At 44.7% G+C, this 27,222-nt stretch overlaps 1 protein-coding gene across 4 annotated transcripts in view; it reads right to left on the bottom strand.

The window, feature by feature from the left end:
• DOK4 (docking protein 4) overlaps nt 1–27,222 on the bottom strand; it is a 73,729-nt gene that overhangs the window by 18,821 nt on the left and 27,686 nt on the right. For all 4 annotated transcript variants that reach the window (XM_083370717.1, XM_083370715.1, XM_083370716.1 and 1 more), the window contains exons 2-3: nt 26,446–26,734; nt 1,323–1,430 (exon numbers count right to left, since the gene is read on the bottom strand). In XM_083370717.1, the coding sequence (XP_083226843.1) occupies nt 1,323–1,430; nt 26,446–26,511 (174 nt within the window). In that variant the 5' untranslated portion in view covers nt 26,512–26,734. The remainder of the gene's footprint in view (nt 1–1,322; nt 1,431–26,445; nt 26,735–27,222) is intronic.

Raw genomic sequence — 27,222 nt, forward strand, 5'->3', positions numbered from 1 at the left:
GATGATTTTCAAAAGCTAGGCAATGGATGGATCCACTTAGTACTTGGATGGGAGGTGAGGCTGGCTTCCAGAAGGCAGTGCCAAATCACTTCCCGGGTTTTGTGCTCTCAAAGCCACCAGGAACAACTTTGCCACTTAGGATCTCCTTAAGGCAAGTGAGTCTGGTGCTACCTTGGCCAGAAGGAGCTTAGGTTGGACTGGAGAGAAATCCTCAAGCTCATGGGGCAGGGAACTACAGACTTGGCTCCGTCTTCTAGGAGGCTGAAGGCACCAGAAGGGGGTTGGGAGGCACAGAGTTTGGGTCAAAAGCAGGTGGCCAAGACAATGGGGCAAAAGCTTTGGAAGTCACCAAAGAAGCCAGAACACCAAAGAAGGCAGTGAGAAGGGATATTATGAAAGGACCACTCCCTATCACACATAAACAAGGTTATTTTTGCTACAATGGTTCCCTTGGGCAAGTATGTTTTTCCAGCCGGCACCGTCATAGGAACCTCAATGGTGCCCCAGGGAAGCATTTAATGGTAATGAGAATGTCACCGAATGAGGCAATGATGCTGAATTGGAGCAGGCAAATTGCAAATTGGCTCTGAGGAGGAGTCTGCCTGCTCCTACCATTTTCAGAAAGGGGCAGGGGCTCCCCAAAACCCTCCATCAATGTTCCCCAACCTGGAGCCTTCCCTCAATTAGAATAGAGCTGGAAGGGACCTTGGAGGTCCTCTAGTCTAGCCCCCTGCTCAAGCAGAAGATCGTATACCTTTTCAGACAAGCGGCTGTCTAGTCTCTTCTTAAAAACCTCCAGTGATGAAGCTCCCACATCTTTCGAAGGCCAAGATGTTCCAGTGGTTAACTGGCCTCCCTGTTAGGAAATTCCTCCTTAATTCCAGGTTGCTTCTCTCCTTGATTAGTTTCCACCCATTGTTTCTTGTCTTGTCTTCTGGTGCTTTGGGAAATAAGCTGACCCCCTCTTCTTTGTGGTAGCCCCTCAAATGCTCGAACAGTTATCATGTCCCCACAGTCCTCCTTTTGTCTAGACTAGCCATACCCAATTCCTACAAGCTTTTTCATATGGTTTAATCTCCAGGCCTTTAGTCATCTCAGTTGCTTTTCTCTGCACTTTTTCCAAAGTCTCAGCATCTTTTCTGTAATGTGGTGACCCAAACTGGATGTGGTATTCCAGACGTGGCCTTACTAAAGCTTCATAAAGCTAATAGTAATTGTTCCAGATGTGTTTGGATGATACGGCTGGTGAGGTATAGTCCTAAGACCTCTGGAAGGAAGTTGAAAATGGCTGTTCTAGATCAAGCACGTTGGTGAGATCTTACCTTTGGGCACCCGCGTAAACACACTGACTTCTCATCTGGGTATTTTTCCAACCTCTGGGGACCTTTGCTGGAAGATTTCCGAAACACCAGCCAGCAACGCCGGTAAATCTGAGTCAAAGAGAGAAAGGGGAGGGAGAAGGAGGAAAGAGGATGTGTTTATATAAGCAAGGTACAACTCAAGAAAGCCATGTCTCACCTGCCGTCTTGCAGAGTTGGACATATATCAGGATTATATTTGCATTATGCATCTACACAGAGATTCTGACATGGCCATAGGTTGGGTGTTCCAACATCTTCAAGTGCCCTAAATATTAAGTGTGCTTTCATGCATATGATTGTGAATCATGCATATGATTCACAAGCATTGTGAATCCAAAGTCATTAATTTCACAGAATCTTTTTTGCACTAGTTTCATTTCCCAATTCACCTTCCCAGAAATCTGGGGACGCTGTTACACCAGGGTTTCTCAACCTTGGTAACTTTAAGATGCATGGACTTCTCTTCCCAGAATTCCCCAGCCAGCATGGCTGCCTGCTGAGTTCTGGGAGGGGAAGCCCACAAGTGCCGCCAATGCAAAGAAGCTGAAGAAACAGTGGACCACCTGGTAAGCTGCTGCAAGAAGACTGCCCAGATTAACTACGAACAACGGCATGACAAGTAGCAACAGCGGTGTATTGGAAGATCTGCAAGAAATATCATTTGCCTGCAAGCAAGAATGGGTGGGACCATAAAATAGAGAAAGTCATAGAAAATGAAAAAAGTTTAATTGCTCTGGGACTTTAGAATTCAAACAGACAGATGCCTGTCACATAACACCCTGGACTTAACAATTGTCGATAAGAAAGACAAAAAAGTCTGGATAGCGGATGTGGCAGTGCCTGGAGGCAGCAGAATAGATGAGAAAGAACTGGAGAAGATAACAAAATACAAAGACCTACAAATAGAAATAGAAAGACTGGGGCAAAGGCAAGCAAGGGTAGTACCAATAGGTGCCTTGGGTGCAATCCCAAAACAACTGGAACACCATCATCGGCATTGACAAATTTGCCATTAGTCAATTGCAAAAGGCGGCCTTACTGCTTCCATCCTGCGACGAGATCTGTAATACCATCAAACATCCACATCTGCCTATCCCAGGTCCTTGGTAAGGACTCAATAGGTAGACAAAAATGCCAAATCCAGTCTGAACGTCTGGCTGACTGTGTGATGATCAATAACAACAACAACGATGACAATGGTAATAAGTTCCAATTGCATACTATAGGCAGAATCTCCAGTGAACCATCAACCAACACCTGACAAAGAAGAAACAGTGCAGTTCTGAGCTATGGGACAATCCAAAGAAATACAAGACTGCAAGTTGGATAAAGGCGATGGATGAGAATAAAAAAGAAGTTAAAAAATTGGTAGTACCGTGTTTCCCTGAAAATAAGACCAGGTTTTATATTAATTTTTTTGCTCCAAAAGGCCCATTAGGTCTTATTTTCCGGTTAGGGCTTATAATCTGGAAAATACGATAATAAATGCATCTGTCTGGCTGATGATCTTAACTGGGGCTTATTTTTTGGGGTAGGGCTTATATTACGAGCATCCTGAAAAATCATTCTTTTCTTCTTTTCCGGTTGGGTCTTATTTTCGGGGAAAGACAATAAGAGCAGAATTGGTAGAGAAAAGGATAAGGAAGATCAAGATCAGTGCCAGCTGAAATAAACTGCACGGTTTTTGGTTGAAATATCTGACTGGTCTACACTTCGTCACTGCTAAGTAGTTTAACTACACACTGCAAGGGGGGTGAAACTGAAGACTGATTAACATCTGGCAAAACATTCCTGATAATGAAGGATCCAACAAAACGAATCTCGCTGGATGTTTTCCAAGAAAAGATTGTACATCCATTTGTCTGGGGTGGTATAAGGACTCCTGCTTTGGGCAGGGGATTGGACTAGAAGACCTCTGAGGTCCCTTTCATCCCTATGGTTCAACGAAAAGGGGCAGTGCCAGGAAACTACAGGGCAATTAGCTGCATACCAACAACTTTCAAATTGCTAACTGGTGTGGTACCTGATGCAGTTCAACAGCATCTAGTTGAAAACAAGTTCTTTCCACCTGAGCACAAAGGAAACCTCTCAAACAGCAGAGGAACAAAAGATCAGCTCCTAGTTGACAAGATGATTTTGGAAAACTGCAAGAGAAGGAAGGCCAACTTGAATGTAGCTTGCAGACATTGGATAATCGTGTGCCTAGTAATAACAGGGGCCAGTAGAACCATCAGAAGCTTTGTGCAAAGATTGATGGTGCAATAGAAGACATGGTTGCTGGTCAAGGGTGATAGACTGATAGAGGTTAAGATCAAGAGAGGAATCTTTCAAGGAAACTCACTATCACCACTACTGTTTGTCATCGCACTGATTCCTCTGTCAACAATACTGAACAAGTCAGGCCATGGCTCTTAAATATAAAAATACCATCTCAAAATATCACGGATGATCAGAAGCTGTATGGAAAAACACCGTATGAAATAGAATCTCTGCTCATTGCTGTCTCTATAGACACTCAAGATACTGCAACAGAGTTCAGATTGGACAAAGAGGCCATCCTCACCATCAACAGGGAAAAAATAGTGAAAATTAAAGGAATCAAGATGCCCTATAGAAATAATATCAAGACGATACAAATACTGGGGCATCCTTCAAGCTGACAACATCAAACTCACAGAAGAAGAAGCTGAGTAGTGAATACATCAGAAGAGTGAGAGTGAAGAAGATCTTTAAATCCAGAAATACTATCAAGGCAATTGATACCTGGGCAATTCCAGTCATTAAACAGCTGGAACAGTGGGCTGGATTTTTGTTGTTGTTGTTAGCTGCGAAGTCGTGTCCGACTCATTGCGACCCTATGGACAACATTCCTCCAGGGCTGGATTTAGGGAGAACTAAAAGCCCTGGATAGGAAGACCAGAAAAATAATGACAATGAATCATGCCCTTCATCCTCAGAGCAATGTTGATGAACTCTACCTATCAAGGGAAATAGGTGAGTGTAGAATCTTGCAAGAACACCAGGCTGTTGAAGACGAAAAAAGGGCATTGAAGAATATCTGAAGGACAGTGAAGATAATGCACTGAAGGTTTACTGTGTATCAGAGAGATCGAGCTGGCCTACAAGAAAGATCAAATGAGGAATAGAGAAGACACATGGCAAGGCAAATTATACATCGCCAGTACGTCAAGAAAAACTACCAGGCAAAGCAGATAACAACATGGCCTGGCAATGACTTAAGAGCAGGAAAAACAGAAGACAAAAACAGAAGGGCTAATTCTGGCTGCACAAGACTAAAAGTCTTAAGAATAAATGCACAGAAAGTCAGATTGTAGAAAACAGCAGCACACACAAAATTCCACCTCTACAAAGAAGCTGAAGAAACAGTGGACCAACGAGTTAGCTGCTGCAAGAAGATCACACAGACTGACTATAAACAACAGTATACAGCCTAATAAAATAGCAACAATGGTGCATTGGAAGATCTACAAGAAATACCATTTGCCTGCAAGCAAGAACTACTGGGGCCGCAAAATAGACAAAGTAATGGAAAATGAATAGCTCTGGGATTCTAGAATTCAGACAAGCACACGCCACATAACACTCCAGTCTTAACAACTGTCAACAAGAAAAACAAAAAATCTTTCTTGGAAACAACAGAATGGAAGAGAAAGAACAGGCAAAATCCCCAAATGCAAAGACCTGCAAATAGAAGCAGAACGACCGTGGCCAAAGAAAGCAAAGGCAGGACCAATGCAGTAGGTGTCTTGGCTGCCATCCCAAAACATCTGGAGCGCCATTTAAATTCCACTGCATTAACAAAAATCACCATCGGTCAATTGCAAAAGGCAGCTTTACGTGGAAGAGCTTACATCCTGTGCTGAAACCTTTAACACCATCAAACAATATCTACCTATCCCAAGTCCTTGGGACAGACTTGATAAGAGAATACCAATGCCAAATCCAGTCTACACATCTGGCTAAATATGTTACCAACTGTAATAGAAACGCCCAGTGCTTTTTTTGTAAAAGAAAAAGGTGCCGGAACTCACACATGTCATACACCCCACCTTGCCTACCCTACAAGGTTCCATCTAAAAAAGGTGCCGGAACTCCGTTCTGAGCGTTCTATGAGAAAAAAATCCCTGGAAATGCCAAAAAACATCTGTATCACCATCAGAACAGTTGAGGGAGGCTGGCCGGGAAGCGAATTGGGGATAACAGGTAATTGCTAATAACTCAAGCTGTAGAGGTGGTCCTCAACTTACCACCACAACTGAGCCCAAATTTTCTGTTGCTAAGTGAGACAGTTGTTAACAAGAGTCTGTCCCACTTTACGAACTTTCTTGCCACAGATGTTAAGCGGATCACTGACATTGTTAAGTTAGTGACACATCTGTGAAGTGAACCTGGCTTCCTCGTTGACTTTGATTGTCAGAAAGTCACACAGAGGGATCACGTGATCCCGGGAGGCTGCAACCGTCATAAATAGGAAGCGGTTGCCAAGTGCCTGAATTTTAACCACGTGACCCTGGGGATGCTGCAACATTCGTAAGCGTGAGAAATGGTCATCAGTCACTTTTCCCAGTGCCGTTTGAACGACCACTAAGCAAGCTGTTGTAAATCTAGGACTGCCTGTAGTCCAGAATGGGTGGAGGACATCCAGCTTCACAGCAGGGATGGACAACCTTTTGGTGGTGAAGAGCCACCTTAGGGGTACAAGCACATCACACACGAGCATATCACATATGTGGAAGGGTGGCGTGACACAAAAACAACAACACCACACAAAAAAACCCCGGATAGGTCTGTTTGGCTTCAGTAGATGGCAATATCTCTCCAACCTTGTCTGGTCTCTGTAGATTTGGACCCGGTTAGTATTTGGAAGGGAGCTTCCCAGGAAATCCCAGGGTTTAGGCTCCAGCAGACGAAGATTATGGCAAGCCACAACTGCATCCCTCCCAAGAAAACGATTAGGAGGCATCCATTAAGTCAGGGCTTTTCAACCTTCTCACCCATTGTACCACTTTTAGGATAGGGCAACATCTGAGCACCACCAATCGCCTAGCAAGGGGTCAAAAACGTGATGACCCCCCAAAAAAAGGAAAAAAGGATGAAGTACAGGTAGTCCTCGACTTACAACAGTTCGCTTAGTGACTGTTCAGAGTTACAATGGCACTGAAAAAAGTGCCCCCCAAGCGACAGCCGAGCAAGACACCTGCCTGCCCGCCCGGCGGCTCTCTTCCTCCTGTTTGAGGTTTTCGTTGTTGTGAGCATTTCTGTTGAGGATTGGCAGCAGGGGTGGGGTGGGGGGGTGTTTGATTTTTATTCCCCCCCCCCCCCGTCTGCTGGGTGGTTGCAGCAGGTTTTGGTCACTTCACATGACCCTGGGACACTGTGACCGTCATAAATATGAATCAGTTGCCAAGCATCTGAATGTCAATCACAAGACCCTGGAGATGCTGCAACATTCCAGCTGATCGGCGCTTCTTCTGGGCTCAGCAGACACACCAGGATCAGCGGCAAAGTCCAGCTGGATCCTGGCGCTGATCCTGGCGCTTCCGCTGAGCCCTGACAGCCCTGCAGCTCCAGCCGTCTCTCACTCAGGCTTGTGTGGTGCTGCCACCGGTTCAGCTCATTCCCCTCCCCCACTACCACATTTCTAGGATGGTCGCGTACCACCTACCGGGTGCCAATGTACCACAGGTGGTACCCGTACCACTGGTTGAAAAGCCCTGCATTAAGTCACCAGATCAATTAGGATGAAACCTTAAGGTCCATTTTAACTTTACCATTTGGTAAACAGTATAGGATGCGCACCTGTGGCTCACCTCAAAATGCTGGGAAATGGCGCCAGAGTAATCTCCGCTCCATAGTTACAATTCCTCCTTGTAGTTGTCTTAAAATCCTTGTGGATTTTTCATTTGCTTTTGAGGATGTCTCATTTATACCCTCGTCCTTCTCTTGAAGCCGAAGAACACCTTTATGAGAAGGGGGGGTCTCCTAATTTTATTCTCCCCAGCAGCAACCTGGTGAGAAAGCACGGCTGTTCCCCAATTCCCCCAGCACCCTGTGCTTGAAGGGGGATTTGAGAGAAGACCCTGTGGGCCCATCTCCAACATCATCCGCAGCACAAACGCTGCTTCTGAGACGTGTAGCAGGCCTTTGTTTTCCTTCATTCATAAAGAATTGATCCGTCATAGAAGGAAATCGTGGCATTTTCCTTGCAGTGCAAGCAGAAGGAACTGCCTGGCTGACAGCGCCCCGGGACCATAATCAGGATTTGGAGAGACCCCTGAAGGGCATGAAACAAAACCCAGAGGCTGCACCAGCAGGCTACAGATTAATCAGGATTGGGCTTTGTTTTCTACACCTCCAAAACCAACCATTTACCCAGCTGGCGGCAGGCCCTCGACAGAGGAATGCCAACTTTTTCCTGGGTGGGCTCAACCATCAACCCAAGCTTTGGCCAACCACCCACCAGAATGATGGAGTTATTCATTCAGTTGTGTCCAACTCTTGGCAATTCTCTGAGCCAGGTCTCTCCACATCTTCTGATCTTGGACTACTTCTATGCGCCAGCTGGTGCCTGTTTTGATAGTGTCCAGCCATTGTGTTCTTTGGCTTCCCTTTACCAATAATTCTTCCAAGTATAATTCTTTCTTTAGTCTTTATTGGCCAAGTGTGTTTGGACACACAAGGAATTTGTCTCCAGTGCATAATTGCTTTGTCCAGTGAATTGCCCCACCTGACGTGGCCAAAATGAGTGAGACTCAGCGTGGTGACTTTAGCCTGCCAGAAACCTGCTCCCAACCTCCACTCCTTGACTTCTCTTTCCTAGCCCAACTTTGGCTGCCTGGACGTGCTGACGCTGTCCATTTGCAGACCTCCTTGAGTCTGTTTTATTCATAGGATGCTCAGTCCATTAAGGAAAGAAAGCAATTAGTCTATTGCAGAAGTGAAGGCTGCCAACCGCAGGGGCACCTGACCTGCAAAGCTTCAAAGTTTTCACCTTCTTGGGGTCTCCAGAAGGAAGGTCAAAAGTGCCGGGGGAAGGGAGGAATCCAGGCTGGGTGAGAAAGCCATCTGATCACCACACGACAGGTGGTCCTCGGCTTACAACAGTTCATTTAGCAACCGTTCAAAGTTACAACGGCACTGAAAAAAAGTGACATGACCTTTTTTTTCGCAGTTACCACCTTTGCAGATGACAACGCTGCTAACATCGGACGTTTCTGCCCTGACAACAGATGGAAATGTAGCCATTTTTTACCTTTTTGCTTTTAGAGTTAGATGATGCTGGGGAAGTGGGAGATGTGCATGAGAGTCCAACTAGACATAATAACACTGAGCCTAGCGTGAGAACCAAGGTTGTTGAAATAAGAGATGATAAAGAATTGGCGGGCTGGAGAGCTGGAAGGGAAGCCCGTGCTTCAAACTAATTGGGGAATGTGATTTATGACTTTAAATTGAAGGAGGGAATTGTGCTTTGATACTATGTGTCCAGGGGAGGGGAATTCGGTTTTTGGCTTCGATTATGTAAGTGCCGATATTATGCTACTCGAATAAAGATCCTTTAAGGCAGGGGTGTCAAACTCAATTTCATTGAGGGCCGCATCAGCATTGCGGTTGCCCTCAGGGGGCCAAGTGGGTGTGGCCTGGGTGGGCGTGGCCTACTGGGTGGGCGTGGCTAAAGTGCATATGGCCTACTGGGTGGGCGTGGCCAGCTCTACATCATTTGCATCAAGGGTGCCTATGGGGGCCTGGGCAGGAGTGGGGAAGATCTGGGGGTCTCTGGCAGAAGGAGGGTCTCTGGGCCAGGGCCAAGGCAGTGGGGGCCGTTCCCTCACTGTTTCCAGGATGGCTTCGCGGGCCACATGAAACCGCTTCGCGGGCCGGATCTGGCCCCCGGGCCTTGTGTTTGACATGTCTGCTTTAAGGTAAACAATGCCTCGAAGTTCTTTGAAGAGTGTCATCTGTCGGAACCATGACAGCAGCATCCCCATGATCACGTGATAAAAATTCAGATGCTTGGCAGCTGGTTCATATTTATAATGGTCGTAGTGTCCCGGGGGTCACGTGATCCCCTTTTGCAGCCTTCTGACAAGCAAAATCAATGGGGGAAGCCAGATTCACTTAACAACCATGTTACTAACTTATCAACTGCAGTGATTCACTTAGCAACTGTGGCAAGGAAGGTGGTAAAATGAGGCAAAGCTCACTTAACAAATGTGTCACTTAACAACAGAACTTTTGCACTCGATTGTGGTTGTAAGTCGAGGACTATCTGTAGTCAGAAGGCAGCACCATGGAATTACTAGGCTTACACTGGATGCTGATGTCCCCAAATGCATTTTGGGAGTTGAAGTCCACCCATCTTAAACTTGCCAAGGTTGAGAAACACTGCTCTACATAATAACTGAAGCAAATTAAAGCTTAGACTGGAACAGATATTCCCCTTCATATCAAGACGACAAATTATTTGCGGGGAAAAAGCCAGCTTGATAGATCTGATTGGACAAAATATGGCGCTGAAAGACAATCATCAATTATCTAAAGTAACAATACACAGGAGAAAGAAATATGCTAAGCCCACTTCCCCGTGCAGACATCAGCAGGGTAGACCCAGCATACTTAACCAGGTTAGATGCTTAAAATTGTACCTGCGCTGCATGCTAAGCACCTTTTAACCCTGGCTTGTTTTCTGTGGCCTTGTTCTGCAAAGCCCAGAGTTCAGCTCAGAATATAATTTGAGGAAGTATCTTTAAAAGCCCCTTTGGTTCTCATGCAAATAAAGTGAGACAAGCAGAAAATCACCGAGACTTATAAATTGATGTTATCCCTACGAAATAGACAGACTAAAAGACCAATGCCGTATGGATCAGGATTACTTTTAGTGTCACAGAATCTTGTAAGTTTGAATGTGCTTACACACGCGGACTCCCTCCTTACTTTATTTTCATGTGAACAAGATGTTTTCTCATTATGTTCTTGGCCCGGGCTCCAGCCCCTCTTATCTGATCCTTGTCTTGATAATGGCATTTCCTCCAGTGCTGCAAGGCCATTCCCTCTACACAGAGGGAGGTTGACACCGAATACCATGCTTGCCCTCGACTTCTTTACCCATCTGGCACAGAGGCATGCTGAACAGGTAGTTAAACGCTGTCATCTGCAGGACCCAGATAGGCTGGCTGGCTGGGGAATTCTGGGAGCTGAAGTCCACAAGTTTTAGAGGAGCCCAATTTAGAAGGCTCCTGTGCCAGACAAAAAGAAGGGCTGGGTTCCCTTCTATTGGGAGACAGAAAGCTCCCAGACTGATATATTGACCTATCCGGGCTGCAGTGAAAATATCTCCTATGATCTTACTTCGATAGCATTTCTCCAAGGATGAGAGCTTTGTTTGTGGTGACAGCAGCTCCCATCAGTCTCAGGAGAAACAAATAATCCAAAAGACAGAAGAGAACTATAGAGAGCATCCATCTCGGGAATGGCATGGAGACAGTCCTAGACAAACTCTCTTGATATACTAGCACAGTCCTCTGGCCCAAAAGCTTCAACACAGGAGGGAGTGGAGCAGAGTGGAGTGGAATAGAATAGAATTAGGAACAGGAACAGGAACAGGAACAGGAACAGGAACAGAACAGAACAGAACAGAACAGAACAGAACAGAATAGAATAGAATAGAATATAGAATGGAACGGAATACAGAATAGAATAGAATAGAATAGAATAGAATAGAATAGAATAGAATAGAATAGAATAGAAATAGGAACAAGAACAAGAACAGAACAGAACAGAACAGAATAGAATATAGAACGGAACGGAATACAGAATAGAATAGAATAGAATAGAATAGAATAGAATAGAATAGAATAGAATAGAATAGAATAGAATAGAATAGAATAGAAATAGGAACAAGAACAAGAACAAGAACAGAACAGAACAGAACAGAATAGAATATAGAACGGAACGGAATACAGAATAGAATAGAATAGAATAGAATAGAATAGAATAGAATAGAATAGAATAGAATAGAATAGAATAGAATAGAAATAGGAACAAGAACAGAACAGAACAGAACAGAACAGAATAGAATATAGAACGGAACGGAATACAGAATAGAATAGAATAGAATAGAATAGAATAGAATAGAATAGAATAGAATAGAATAGAATAGAATAGAATAGAATAGAATAGAATAGAATAGAATAGAATAGAATAGAAATAGGAACAAGAACAAGAACAGAACAGAACAGAACAGAATATAGAACGGAACGGAATACAGAATAGAATAGAATAGAATAGAATAGAATAGAATAGAATAGAATAGAATAGAATAGAATAGAATAGAATAGAATAGAATAGAATAGAATAGGAACAAGAACAAGAACAGAACAGAACAGAACAGAATAGAATATAGAACGGAACGGAATACAGAATAGAATAGAATAGAATAGAATAGAATAGAATAGAATAGAATAGAATAGAATAGAATAGAATAGAATAGAAATAGGAACAAGAACAAGAACAGAACAGAACAGAACAGAATAGAATATAGAACGGAACGGAATACAGAATAGAATAGAATAGAATAGAATAGAATAGAATAGAATAGAATAGAATAGAATAGAATAGAATAGAATAGAATAGAATAGAATAGAAATAGGAACAAGAACAAGAACAGAACAGAACAGAATAGAATATAGAACGGAACAGAATACAGAATAGAATAGAATAGAACAGAACAGAACAGAACAGAATAGAATAGAATCTGAATAGGACGGGACCTTGGAGGTCTTCTAGTCCAGCCCCCTGCTTGAGCAGGAGACCCTATAGTACCATTTCAGACAAATGATTGTCCAGTCTCTTCTGGTTTTAATGTATTATGGTCTGTAGGGAGGGTCTCCAGCAGACCCTTCCAATCCGCCAAGCAGGAAAGCAGGAGGAGATCCAGCTTGACAGAATTCCTTGGCCCTTGTCAGCGATTACTACAAGCGCCTGCCTTCACCTACAGAGAAACACAGTCATGGGATTCTCCAGCAGTGTTGACCTGAGAACGTTAATATCTGAAGCCACCCTGAATTAAGAGACTGGAGCCAGAAAGGAAGCCAGTTAGTTCCACACATACATTATACATTGTTTTTGACTGAATGCTTGGATTGTCCTTCATTAGTTGCTTGGTTTTCTCAGCAGGAACTGTCGCTTTCTAAGGGAACCAGACTTCAGACTCCACGGCTGGGGTGTGCACAAGGTGTGGTTAAAAAAGAAATTGAGATGGCAGCCACAAGCTGCATTTGAAGATCCTTCTCCTGACCGCTTCTGCTTTAGACAGCCAGTTAGAAACCAGATCGTTTCACGGCACCTTAGAGACTAACCATCAGGGCTGCCATCTTGAGTTTTGGGTAAGTCCAACTGAACTGTAACCGTCTCTCCTTTGTGTCTCCTTTAACTGCAGGACTAACATCTTCTTTTTTTGGGGGGGGGAATGTCAGGCCTGCCATCTTCAGCATACTTTGCTTCGCTGGCATCCTGCCATAAAATACTAGGGAGGAGGGGGGGCGAAAGCAATTGGGAAAGTAAGCATTGGGCAGGGGAAGGTGCAAGAAAAGGGGGGAGGAATGACAGGGTGACAGGAACCAGATGCGTCAATCCAGAATAAACTGGCTGATCGAGGGGACACAGTCTGAGAACAGAATGCGAAACTGCACCAGAAAGGCACCCAAAACATCAAAAACCAATGCTATTGGACACTGATGGTCTGGTCCAAGGGGGGGGGGAGGGCCAGAGAAAGAGGAAAATTGAAAACTTTGCGCAGGGAATACTCGGATCCAGCTTTGCTTATGCTGTAAACACTTGGCTGTAGTAAAACAACCTTTCGTTTCAAAGAATGGAGTCGAGGGTCGTTCTTTCCTAAACATCCAGGTCAGGACAAGCATTCCTCAGCTTTTTTTTTTTTTGTGGATCATAGCTCTGCCTGTGAGTTGTATTGTGAGGCAGTGATCACAAAAACAACTGCAGTGCTGAGAGGGAAGGGCGTGCTTTATAACCTTATGCAAATACTGGGAACTCACATCCCAACGGTTGATGTTCGGTTTATTAAAGCGGCCATGTGCAAGCTTGTGTCCTTGAGGGCATGCTGTGGTTTTGGCATCACTGCAGATTGCTGAGGAGGCTACAGTCCCCATCATGGCGGGCTCCGACCTCTGGAACTCTCAATCAATCCTTTCAACTCCATTCTGAAAGTCGACCTGGGGCCCAGGTGAACCAGGCTGTTTTCAAGGTTCTTTGCGATTTGAATCCTGTCATGTCAGGGGAACTTCTCAGCTGATTCCTTTGCATCAGTCTGTGATTTTGTGCAGAAAATCTGCACTGGATTCACATTTTTCCACACCCTTCTAGTATAGATCTGTCCTGCAAAGGTTTCTTAGCATTGGCACTTTGGGATAACATTGAGGGCATGGGCTGTGCTTCGATTTGCATAGCTCAGTGTTTCTCAACCTTGACAACTTTTAAGATGTGTGGCCTTCAGTTCCCAGAATTCCCAAGCTGGCACGCTAGCTGGGAGAATTCTGGGAACTGAAGTTCGTGCTAAATTTTCAAGTTGCTGAGACTGAGACTGTAAATGAAGACCACCATTCGGCTTCAATTCAACTCAACTGACCATTCAGCATTTTACTTCAATTCCCAGAATTCCCCGGCCATCACACAGGGAGGGTGAGGAATTCTGGCAGCTGAAAGGCCACGCATCTTAAAATTGCCAGATTTGAGAAAGAGAGGCATAGATGTTTGAGAAGAGAAACTTGGGAAAGTAGCACTCTCAACCCAATTCCAAATTTTCAAGGAAACACAGTTCTAGAGGGGAGGGGGAGAACTACTATATTGCTGCAAACATCTGCAGAAGGAACCCCGGTATAAAATATACTACAGTTGGTTGCCCAGAATTAGATGTTGAGACTTTGGAAAAAGGGCAGAGAAGAGCAACTAAGATGCTTAAAGGCCTGGAGACTAAATCAGAGGAAGAATGGTTGCAGGAACTGGGTATGGCCAGTCTAGAGAAGAGAAGGACGAGGGGGGACATGACAGCAATAGTTCAGTATTTGAGGGGCTGCCTCAAAGAGGAAGGGGTCAACTTATTTTCCAGAGCACCAGAAGGCAAGTCAAGAAACGACGGATGGAAACTAATCAAGGAGAGAAGCAACCTGGAATTAAGGAGAAACTTCCTGACAGAGAGAACAATTAACCAGTGGAACTGCTTTGCCTTCCAAAGTTGTAGGTGCTTCATCACTGGAGGCTTTTCAGAAGAGACTGGACAGTCACTTGTCTGAAATGGTATAGAGTCTCCTGCTTGAGCACGGGGTCAGATTAGAAGACCTCCAAGGTCCCTTCCAGCTCTATGCTGATTGAATAGGAAGCCGTTCCTTCTCCAAAGCTCTGCCAGACATTAAACCCAGTCCCTGAAGACAGCAATGCCTGCTTGCCTGCAGCAGTGTTTCCGGCAAGCACACTCCCCCAGCCCAGCCAGCACGGGTCCTTTGAAAAGACCCTTTTCTAAAAAGGAAACACCTTTCAACCAAGCGTCTGCAAAGCCGAGCCTCAATCAGGGACTTCAAAGGCCAAGCCAGCTGCCAGCTGCCCGGCTCGTAGAAGCTTCCCGGAAGATGCTTCCCGTGGGATCCAGCAGCAACACGGTCCATCCCCACGGAGGAGGTTTCCTTCCCTCTCCTTAGGAGCAAGCCATGGGGCTGGTTCAGCCTTTGGAGAGCGCTGGTTCAGCAAACAGAGCCTGGGAAAGAGCATTTGCAGCTCTGGATATTGCCTACCTGCGTGAATAAAGAGTGAGCTGGGAGGACCCGAAAGAAATTTTGCCTTAGGTAAGCGGCCCTGGATGGCTCCACTCTCCCCCTCAGTTCCCTCGGAAACCTCTCTTCTCTTGCTACTCAGGAATTTCTGCGGCTTAAGGCAGTGTTTTTCAACCTTTTTTGGGCAAAGGCACACTTGTTTCATGAAAAAAATCACGAGGCACTCCACCATTAGAAAATGTTAAAAAATTTAACTCTGTGCCTATATTGACTATATATAAAGTAATTCTCTTGAATAGGAATCAAATAAACACAAAGAAAGTATTTTATAATTACTTTTCAATTTTTCCCACGGCACACCAGGCAACATCTCGCGGCACACTAGTGTGCCGCGGAACAGTGGTTGAAAAACACTGGCTTAAGGAAAGGCCCAGCAACCTGTCTGGGCAGGGGTCCTGTCTCCTGATTTTGCAGGTACCCCCAAAGCAGAGGCTAATTGACCTTGATTTTGCAAAATGCTGCAAGATGGCAGGCGAAAATGCAGAGATGTTGTGCCACTTTTTGGCCATCTCCCAGTCATTGGGGTAACAGAATAACAGAGCTGGAAGGGACCTTGGAGGTCTTCTAGTCCAACCCCTTGTTCAAGCAGGAGACCCTATGCCAGGGGTATTCAAACTTGGCCCTTTTATGACTTGTGGACTTCAACTCCCAGAATTCCTGTGCCAGCATTATTATCTTCTGATCGACAAGCTCAGCGTCCTAACCCACTGAGCCACTGAGCACTTGACCCCTGTCCTACTACAATGCCACCATCGTGCCTTATTTGTTTGCAGACATTTAAAAAACACCAAAGTCCAGCAATGCTGGGAGCTTTACATCAGAAGCTAGAAGGATGAAATGAAGTAAGGGCTTTGTCTCCAGAAAGAAAAGAGAGAAAAAGAAAAGTAAATCTTACAGGGCCAACCATCATCCTACCCCAAGGCCTGGGAGAATAGCCACTTTTTCAAGGCTTTCCAGGACATTATGAAAGGCATATTGATCCTTGGAGGATGCCAGCTGAGGGACAGCAGAGGCACCGATGGATCTGGTCCTTCTTCTTACAGGTGATCCTTGACTTACAGCGATCCTTTGAAGTTATAACGGCATGGAAAAAAGTGACTTGCAACGAGCCCTTGTAGCATGGTTGTTGCAGCATCCCCACAGGCCTGTGATCAAAATTTGGGTGGTTGGCAACCAATATGTACTTACAACCCTTGCAGCATCATGTGATCACTGTTTACGAGTTTCCCCCAGCCGGCTTCCAGCAAACGAAGTCAATGGAACAAGGCGGATTTGCTTAACAACTGCAGGATTCACCTAACGACGGCAATGATTCGCTTAACACCCATGGCCAAAAAAAGGTCATAAAACCAGACGCAACCGACATAACAACCGACATCTTTAGCAACAGAAATTCTGTTCCCAATTGTGATTGTAAGTCAAGGACTACTTGCACAATTGGCCTGGGCTTGCATCAAGACGTTGCGATGGTGTTTTACAACAGGCCCTATGATGCTTGCCCCTCTACGTCCCATTTGGGTTTATTATCATGACGTTTGTTAATATATAGTTTCAAGAAGAATAAAATGATTTTAGGAGGTGATTCTAAATTATATGCCAACAATGTGGGTCCTTGCTTTGTCTGAGAATGTACACGTTTATTTCTGCAGGGGTCAAAGCACACAGACAGAAATCTCATTTTATCAGGGAAAGGCAAGGCCACCTGGATGTATAATCTCAGAGGGATGATCTGCATCCCAACTTTACTCATGAACCGTCTGTCAATCTCCATAATGGAAGGACTAATCGATAGTCTAAGTTCTAAAGCTGTGTTTAAAAATAGGGCTGCCTTTTTTTTTTAAATGAAGTTTTCTTGTTTTGTTTTTGCTTTGAGTGAGGTTTCTTTTCCTCTGCTTTTTGCGTACTAAAGCAATACTTCAAAGAAAAAAAATCCTGTTTCTCTTTACTGCCATCGAACTGTAGCTTGGATTTTGGAGGCCGAATCTGGTGATTTTTTCAACAACCTTGCTTGCCAACAGTGCAAGGGGTGGGGTGCTGGTGCAAGGGGGAGCCCTGCTTCTGCACCCCAATCTAAGGTTGTGGGGTTCAAAAATAAAAACTTGGTTTGCTCCAGGTCCCACCCGTCATGAACGTAACGCATGATTTTCTGCAACTATGCAGCTACCACCCACTGAGGTCTCCCAATCTGCAATTTGAAGAAAAATGAATTACTCTTCAGATCTCCTGGTGGAATTCCTCCCCAGGATAACTGCAAACTATTTCGAGAATCTGAATTCAGTGTGAATTAAAACTGAATAACCAAGCTTTCCCCCCCTGTTATCAATTCTATGCCACAAATGAACCTGCCTTGGTCATTTTTTTTTCTATCTCAAGTGCCACCAATATTTTACTCTGCCAATCTGCCATACCAGGGAGAAGAGGGCCACTGATTTTCCATTTTACTTTGGTTTGCAATCCCATCATGGACATACCTTCCCACAAGACTGAAGTTGCTTCTCAGAACCCCTTAAATAGCATAAGAGTTGTATTAAGCATAGCGGAGGTGAAATGTTAATTGCCCCATTCTCCTCAACACCCTAATATAAGCCGAATTTCCTCCATAAAGATATGTAAGACACCATCAATCGCATGATTCACCCTCTACCACTGACACATCTTGTTAATTTCTATATGTCAGCTTTAAACGGTGTTTTATGCAAGATTGTAAAAGAGGCAAATGCTGAATCAGCTGCGCGGGCTGAAAAGCGAACAAAAAAAAATCTAAGGGCACCAACTTGGCCAAGGAAATCAATTCAACGAAGAATAAAGGTTGATCCTATGCTTTGTGCTCTCCTGTTAAAAATCAACACATATTTTTTTAAAAAATGCCCTTGTTCCCCCAAGGCACCTAACTGGGTCAATGGGAAGGTTAACGTGTTATGGGAACTTTAAAAACGAGTCAGCTAACAAAGACAACCAATCACAGTGGATTAGGTGCAATCCCAAACAGAAGCCCCCTTTACCCCCCCCCCCCATGCATAGAGTAAAACCAGCTTCCCCCAGTAATTAGGAGCATCAAAACCCAGTCAGGTGATTCATTTTGCCCATTGAGCCCTTCACCTGTTCTCCAAAGCACCTGAGAGCAGGACAAGGAGTAACGGATGGAAGATTATCAAAGAGAGGCCCAAACTAGAACCAAGGAGAAATTTCTTGGCAGTGAGAACAATTACCGTAATTCAATTCCTGGACTTGTGGGTGCTCCATCAATGGAGGCTTTCAAGAAGAGATTGGACAACCATTTGTCCAGAATAGTATAGAGCAGGGGTGTCAAACTCGCAACATCACGTGACGTGTCACGACGTATGGCGACCTTCTTTTGCCATTGCCGGCAATGGGGTGGGCACGGTTTTGCTATGATGCATCCGGCCTGTGGGACGGCAGTTTGACACCCCTGGTAGAGTGTCTCCTGCTTGAGCAGGGGGCTGGACTAGAAGACCTCCCAGGTCCCTTTCAGCTCTGTCATTCTATAATTCTGTAAGATATAGACCCAGAAGGAAAGAAGGCCTGCAAAAAAGGTAGCCTCTCTACCACAGAACTCATTGACAAACACGGATTGGCTGCCAGTATCCTAGTTTGAACTACGGCAGCTGGCCAAGCTAATGGGGCTTGTAATGTTCTGACATCAGACTTGGTGGCTGGGGAATTCTGAGAATTTAAATCCACCTGCCTCAAAGTTGCCACGGTTGGGAAACCCTGTTTATAGTGGACGTGTGGCACCACCCTACCCTATTCAATGTGCAGTGTCCTCCTATTTAATATTTATTTATTTATTTATTTTATTTATTTTAATTCCATTTATATCCCGCCCTTCTCCGAAGACTCAGGGCGGCTTACAAGCTTAGCAGTAGCCTTCATTCTATGTATATGCCTGCTTATTAGGGCTTTCACACACACACACACCCCAAGCGGCATTATTACAAAGTCAGCTTATTGCCCCCAACAATCTGGGTCCTCATTTTACCTACCTCGGAAGGATGGAAGGCTGAGCCAACCTTGAGCCTGGTGGGACTCGAACCTGCACTAATTGCAGGCAGCTGGTGTTACTTAAGGAGGCATTAGCCCACTGCACCACCAAGGCTCTATTTCTGCAACACGGGTCGCTACCTACTCGACACCATGCAAACAGACGCTCTGGACAGCTGCATTCTGGCAACTGGGCTGATACTTTAAACCATAATGGACTTTCTTGGGTTTTGGTCTTGTCTATTGCATCAGTCTGGCCAAATTGCTCCTTTTAAAACTCACCAAAAAACCCAGACAAAATCCCACCGTCTCCATCTCAAGAGTGGTGAGGTGAAGCCCAGATACGGCTCCGGAGATTCCGTGCAGCCTGCGAGGTTTTCTCACTTCTGGTTCCCATGACGTGTGGATTCGGTCCCTGCCATTTTTATTTCTTACAAACCACCAATATGGCTCATGCCCGGAGGTGAGCCCGAGATTTCTGTTGCCAAGTGAGGGAGTTGTTAAGTGAATTTTGCCCCATTTTACGACCTTTCTTGCCCCGGTTAAATGAATGGCTGCAGTTGTTAAGTTAGTAATATGGTTGTTAAGTGTTTCTGGCTTCCCCATTGACTTTGTTCGTCAGTAGGTTGCAAAAGGTGATCCCACGACCCCGGGACACTGCAAAACCATCATAAGTACATGCCAGTTGCCAAGCATCCAAATTTTGATCACGTGAACACAGGGATGCTGCATAAGTGTAAAAAACAATCATTAGTCACTTTTTTCACTGCTGTTGTCGCTTCGAATTGTTACTAAATGAACGGTTGAAAGTTGCGAACTATTTCTACAAACAGGCAATCTCCAAATTCAGATGCACCATAAAATCAGATTTAACAAAATCACATGATTCAGTCTGAATCCACTTCACTGTGTACTAGAATAGAATAGAATAGAATAGAATAGAATAGAATAGAATAGAATAAATATTGGAAAACAGAATAGAATAGAATAAATATTGGAAAACAATAGAATAGAACAGAATAGAATAGAATAGAATAGAATAGAATAGAATAGAATAGAACAGAATAGAATAGAATAGAACAGAATAATAGAATAGAATAGAATACTGTAGAATAGAATAGAATAGAATAGAATAGAATAGAACAGAATAGAATAGAATAGAATAGAATAGAATATACTGTAGAATATAGAATATAGAATATAGAATAGATTGGAATAGAAATAGAAATAGAAATAGAAATAGAAATAGAATTAGAATTAGAATAGAATAGAATAGAATAGAATAGAATAGAATAGAATAGAATAGAAGCTGGAAGGGACCTTGGAGGTCTTCTAGTCCAGCCCCCTGCTTAAGCTCAAATTTGAGGGAAACATCTTCAAGAGAAGGTGCGCTTCCCCTGCCTTAATCCATTTAAGCCTTCAAATGCTCTAAATGTGTCCTTCCCAAAAAGAAATAGTCAGCCAAATGCCAAACACTTCACATTGATCCTCACCGCTCCTATAGAAGGCAGACAGTAGCAAATATCCCGATATTTTCATCTCGTGCTTTTTGCTGACAGGCTTAAACCTCAACCCGTCTGCTGGCTCTGGAAATCGCACGTTCTTCGGAAAGCACTCGGAAAGGACAAAACCCCTTCTAACTGCGCTGGCATTCCCCCTGCGGTTAAAATGCTCTCCTCCTCATTACTTGTAACATCCCAGATATGGAGTGTTAGGCACACAGCCAAGGGTGGCCTCCCATCAATTTTGCATCCTTGTTTTAAAAGCATCAGCAAGTCATTTCCTACGGCAACATCGTTCAGCCTAAGCCCTGATGCAGCTGGCTGCGAATCCTAGAGTTGTACGCCGGTCTGGGCAAGGCTGTCCTTTGGAAAAATAGCCACGCACGCAAAGCACACCTTTCTTTTCCACGTTGGAAAGCAACAAAAACGCACGTAAGAGGAAACACTGCAATGGGCCTTCCTTCCTGGACTGTGCTGCCGAAACTGGAGCAATGCTCTGGATCGGAAGTAGAAGCCCTGGGGCATAAAGGCTACCTGAGCAGAGAGGATCTAGCCAGAGCCACAAAGGACCAGCGGGCTTGACAACAGCGCCCTAGGGCTAGGCTTCAGTGGATCTCTCCAGAGAGAGCACAAGAGCAGTGGAAACTTGCTTTCTGGATACAGATTAGGCAGCTGGTGGATCAACCTTCTAGGGCCAATTGGTGTATGCACAGGGGATGTCTGTCCAAAGTGAAGTCTCTCTGGAGTCAACCAATTATCTCTACCACCACCAAAAAACAGAGGCACCAAGCTAACCTCCACAACCACTGTCTCATTTCCTATTTCCCAAACCAGGAGTAGGCAACCTTGGCTCTTTTATGACTCGTAGCTGGCTCAGGAATTCTGGGAGTTGAAGTCCACGAGTCATAAAAGACCCAAGGTTGTCTGCCCCTGTCCCACACCAAACAACTGTGTGGAGAAGAACACACACACACACACACACACACACAGGGCCACTCTTGCTCCCAGAACTGCGTTTGTCTCCTACTCGGTGGATAGCACATTGCTTTTATGATTAGCGAAAACATCAAACTTTTGGCCCCGTGATTGTGTCTGATCTCCTTTAAAGCCATCTTAGCTAATGGCCATAACTGTAAGGTATTCCTTATGACTGATTGCTTAGTGACTGTCCAAAGTTAAGATGGACTGCACCCCACCTCCCCAAAAGATACTTACGACTGCACCCGCAATCACACAACTGCATTTTGGACATTCGCCATCCGGCTCACATTTACAGCTATTTGCAAAGGCCTGCAGTCATGTGACTACAATTTAGGGGGGGGGTTGCTAAAAATTGCTGTCACTTCCAGTTTATGACAAAACCTGCTCATGGCAAACAATGGGTTCACTTAATGACCACCATTAAAAAAAATTGTAAAATTGGATCGGTCACGTGATGACCTGCTTTATGGCTGTCGTGATTTACAACTATAACTGCCAGTCTCGGCTGCCATGAACTACGCATCTCTGAAGATGCTCTTTCTCTCCTTTGCCCTAAATTTCTCCTACTGGTCAGTTTTACTGGAATATGAGTCAGTTTCATTAAAGCATTAAAAGAAAATTATGTACCTATAGAGAGAGAACTTGGCTTTGTTTGAAGGGAGTAGTCTGGTCCTGAAAATCTCCCCCAGCTGACTCAAATCCGAACAATGAAAACAATATTCTGAATTTGATAAGGGATGGGTTGGGGAATCAATGTAGAAGAAGGAAAGTCAGAGCTGGGGGCCAAGTCAAGAGAGGAATCAGCCTAGAATCGTTAAGTGTTCACAAATGTTCCAAGCCCAGCCCTTCTTGAATTCCATTAACTCTTATCTAGTGCCTATTTAGGGTTGACCGTTAGTTGACTAGGTTTTTTGTGTATAGGCAGGAGTAATAAATCAGCTTGACTGGAACTTAATGTGTGGTCCTGATTTTTTTCATGTCTGACAATGAGGCATACAACAGAAATTTCTGAAAAAGGAATCTTTAAACTGGTTCAAGGCCAGTTTGCATAGTATCTTCATCTTCCCCACATACACACACCGGATGTAAGACAATCTCTTCTCTGTTAATTGTCTTCCAGTTCATGGTCACCAACACAAACATGAATGCAGGAACCAGCAGGTTGTGAAAGCAGCTGGTGGTAATTTTTGCAATCATGGCAACACACTTTTACAATGGGAGAAATTGTTGCTGACTTCATGTGGGATCCACTGCTTCCAGCTGGACTGCAGTCTCATCAACTGGTCAGCTACAAAATATAAGTAGATGAACCAGTCTCTTATACCCTACCTACACCATTTCAGATCAGTGGCTGTCTAGTCTCTTCTTAAAAATCTCCAGTGAGGAAGCACCCACAACTTCTGGAGGCAAGCCGTTCGACTGGTTAATTGTCCTCACTGTTAGGAAGTTTCTCCTTAATTCCAGGTTGCTTCTCTCCTTGATTAATTTCCATCCATTGTTATTCATTCATTCATTCAGCAAATTTATATCACTGTTCTGCCTATAAGGGTTGGCTGGTTCCCAGCTGACTTCTAAGTACAATTCAAGGTATGGATTGTCTTCTTTAAAACCCTACATGGCTCAGAACCTGGGTATCTTCAGGTACTACTTCTCCAAGTAGACTCTACCTATTTGGTAAGGTCCATCAAGGAATCTACTTTCTGGATCCCAATTTCAAGCAAGACAGGAGTGGTCCATTTCCATTGTTCTCCTTCAGATTAACACCTATCGTGCTGGAACTCAGAATAGCTGCTAAGGTTTGACACTGTGAGAGAAAGCCTTTGAGGGTTAGGGAGGATGGTGGCATCTTATGATGTTTTAAAACTTACATTCCTCATTGGGTAGCCTGTGGTCAGTTATTGTCTAAGATAAGGTAAGATAACCTTTATTGTCATTTTTTCTGTGAACATCGTGTGATGTCATACACACACACACACACACACACACACACACATATTAATCACAATTTAGTTTAATTTAATTTTTTCAGTTTACTGGTGCTTAGAGTTATCCATGATGGAAGTGGCCTATGAGCCTAAATTAAATTAATACCGTACATTTGCACCTGAACTAAGCAGAGACTAGATTAAAAGGATCTTTCATTTATGGCACATATCTGATTTTTCCAATGATAAAATACATGTATCAAAAACTATGCTTCAGATAAAAGTGATCCTCACAATACATACGTTTATATACAAAAAGGCATTTAACCATCACCACAACAAAAAATGTTCACACACTTGATGAAATACTGGACCAACATGCACTGGAGCTTTGGTACCTACAACATCCACTCAAATTTCTGCCCAACATCCCAACTTGATGACACTGTGTGTGTATTGGGCAGTCATATAAATTTGCTGAATGAATGAATGAATGAATGAATGAATGAATGAATGAATGAACGAACCTCTGTAGTAAATCCACGATCTTGTGTTTGAAATTTTGCAGAAAGGGAAAGAGGTAGATCTGTCCATCTTCCCACAATAGGACACAAACAGTAGGAGATGACTAGCGGAACCCAAGGGAGGGGGTCAAATGCCTGTACTACAGCTGTACTACAGCATGTTGATATCCCCCCCCCGAAAGAATGGCTTTCAACCATCAACAAAAGAGGTGCAACCAGGAGAGCAACAGAGACCGTCATCTGGGCCTCTCAAGATGTTGCCCATCATGCTAGCCAAAGATGATGATCTACCAACAACGCCCAATCCTACTTGCCTCTAACTGGGAAAGATATTTCTGAACAGCCCAAAGAACGTGCGTCCATCACATACTCCAATGCCTGCACGTACAAATCCAAATTTATTTAATTTATATTTGTTAATACAAATCAGGAGAAGGGATGCCTTGCAGCAGAGAAGTAAGGTGGGAAGAGAAAGGCAGAAGCTGGGCCTGCTGTGGTCACCAAGTGAGCTCCTGTGGCTTTGAGATCAACCAACAGCTCAAAATGGCCCTTCCCTCTCAAGGGTTTGGCCCAAACTGGATCCCTTCACCGGAATCAGAAACCTAAGTCAACTGTCTCCAAACTGGGTCCCTCCAACGGCTTGGGACTACATTTCCCAGAATTCCTTTGAACTGGAACGTCTCGCAGCTATGGTCCTAAGCATTGCAAGGGATCAGGTGGAAGAAAGCTGGCCTGTGAGCGACCATTAAATACAACGGATGGGAATCCTGCAGGATGTAGAGTCAGTGCTCAAGGATCCTTTGGAAAGCACCCACCCAAGGACAGAGAAACAGAAGTTTCCATGGTGCTACTTGGCCCAACTATTGTTGGCCAACACATCTGCACCCCCAGGCTTTCTGCATCCTTCACAAAGGTTGTTTCTTGATTCTGCTGTCTTTCTTAAACCTCTAACAATGTTGAATACTGGGGACAGACTGAAGGCAGTATTAAATATTTATTGCACGGGGGAAATGTGGGCTGCTTTTTTTCATGGCGGAAAAAAAACACCTCGGTTAAGAGTGAGAAAGGGAGGAGCTGGCTTCCACTGAAGCCAGGGGCAGCTAAGAGATTCCCAAGTCCAGGTTGAGAGTCGTTGAGCAAGAACCCAGATGGGGAAGCAATCTTTTTGGCTGGCATCCTGAAGGATTTGCCCAGAGGCAGCCACTGTAAGAGGACAGCTGTGTTGTTGGGAGCAAGAACTCAAAAGGAACACCTTTTTCAATTAAATATCGTTATTAAAAGGCATCCTGCATAGCTCAAGAAGGGCTTCTGCCTTTTAATAACATTTGCAAGTTGCAAAAGGCGCCAACTGACCCCTTTCTGAAGGAATTTAGCCCTCAGATCCTGCATCACTCAACAAGAGAAGGAAAAGCATCTCTGCTTGTATTCTAATCTTCCCATTTCTGCATAAATCTCACTCAAGCGTTTTCAAAAGCACAGGGAAGCAGTTTTAGAGCAGGAAACCTCAACGGCATCTCTTATATCAAAATTTTCTGAGGGCAGGGGGGGAAACACCCCACCCGCAGCCGATGCCATAGATAACAAAACAAAACAATTAGCCTGCTAACAATTTCCCTCCGAGCCACACAATTGAAAGATTTGCCTTACAGTTGCATAAGCCGCTCCGGTCAAGTTTTTTTTTTTTTTTTGGCATGGTGGGGAAAAGAAATGCCACGGCCACATTCCACGCCAGGCCATTCAAAATCATCCCTACAGCCCTGGTGGATTTATTGAGGCTAAACACACACACACACACACACACACACACACACACAGAGGGACACACAGACAGAAACACACACACACACACACACACACACACACACACACGGAGGGATCCTCCATTAAAAAGGTTTTTTTTATTAAAAAAAAGGAGCTGTACCAATCAGCAGCCTGCATCTTTCCCCCATAGAAACAGGTTGTCTGGAGAGATGCACAGCCTTTATGCAGCAATGCCAGAAAGAACCCCACAATTCCAGCCACCCCCACCCCCACTTCTGGCAGACTCAGCGGCGGGGGGGGGGGGGAATGAGGATCTGTCTAGTAAGGAGGCTCTGAGGATCAAGATCTGCTCCACCCCCCTTCCCTGTGCAAATTCTTCTGCACAAAAGCGAGGGCTCCACGCTCCCCCCTCTTCCCCCTGCCCTTCGCACCTGCCCCACATCTCAGCCGAGAGACCACCCGCCCCAGAGTCGTCTGATCTGCCCGTCTGACCTGCCCACTGAGAGAGCCAGCGCTGGTACCCCACTTACCCCCAGTTTCCTGCTCTTCATCTTCACGTAGCCTTGCTTGACGATGTCGTTGAAATTGGTAGCCATGGCTCAGCTTCGCCGGCTTGCCAAGGGTTGCCTCTTCCACGCCTCTTTCTCCGAGCTGGTTACCTCTTAGGCAACGTCCTGGTGGTGGAGGTAACTGCCAACCTCGCCCTGCCCTCCGCTGCTCTGCCGCTCACCTGTTCTCAGACCTCAGCTGGCAGGCTGCCTCGCCTGCCCTCCAGCATTGTTCTAGTCGGAATGGGAAGCGGCTTCTTCTGCTGGGGCGCTGAAAAATAAAAATGACAGATAGATTAGAGAGGGTGACATCTTTCTCGTGTTCCTCTGCCACCCCCCCTCCACCCCTCCCTCTCTTCATCCCTCCCCTCCTCCCCCTCTTCCATCCCTCACCCCCCCTCCCCTCTCTTCTCGACTCAACCATTCAGGAGACACATAGGTAGGTAGCTGGTAGAGCAAAAGGGTGAGGAGGACACGAGGAATGGAATAGTCTAGTGTGGAACTCGGCAGGCGCTTCAGCTCCGTAATTCATAAAGAGAAGCTTCCACGGCTAGATCCAAGAACAAAAGAGAAGAGACAGCTCTCTCTTTTTAAAACAAAAAGAAGAAGAAGAAGTGACTTTCACACCTACCATTCAAACAATCTCCTTACGTTGCCTTCCCTGTTCTTTATTCTATCTGAGCAGGATAACTTAGGACCTTCCCTTTGCAATGCCAAGCAGGAATTCAGAAGTGGAGCCTCTGAAGGCACCCGTTCAAA

This window comes from Vipera ursinii (genome assembly GCF_947247035.1).
Source record: "Vipera ursinii genome assembly, chromosome: 10".
NCBI lineage: Eukaryota > Metazoa > Chordata > Lepidosauria > Squamata > Viperidae > Vipera > Vipera ursinii.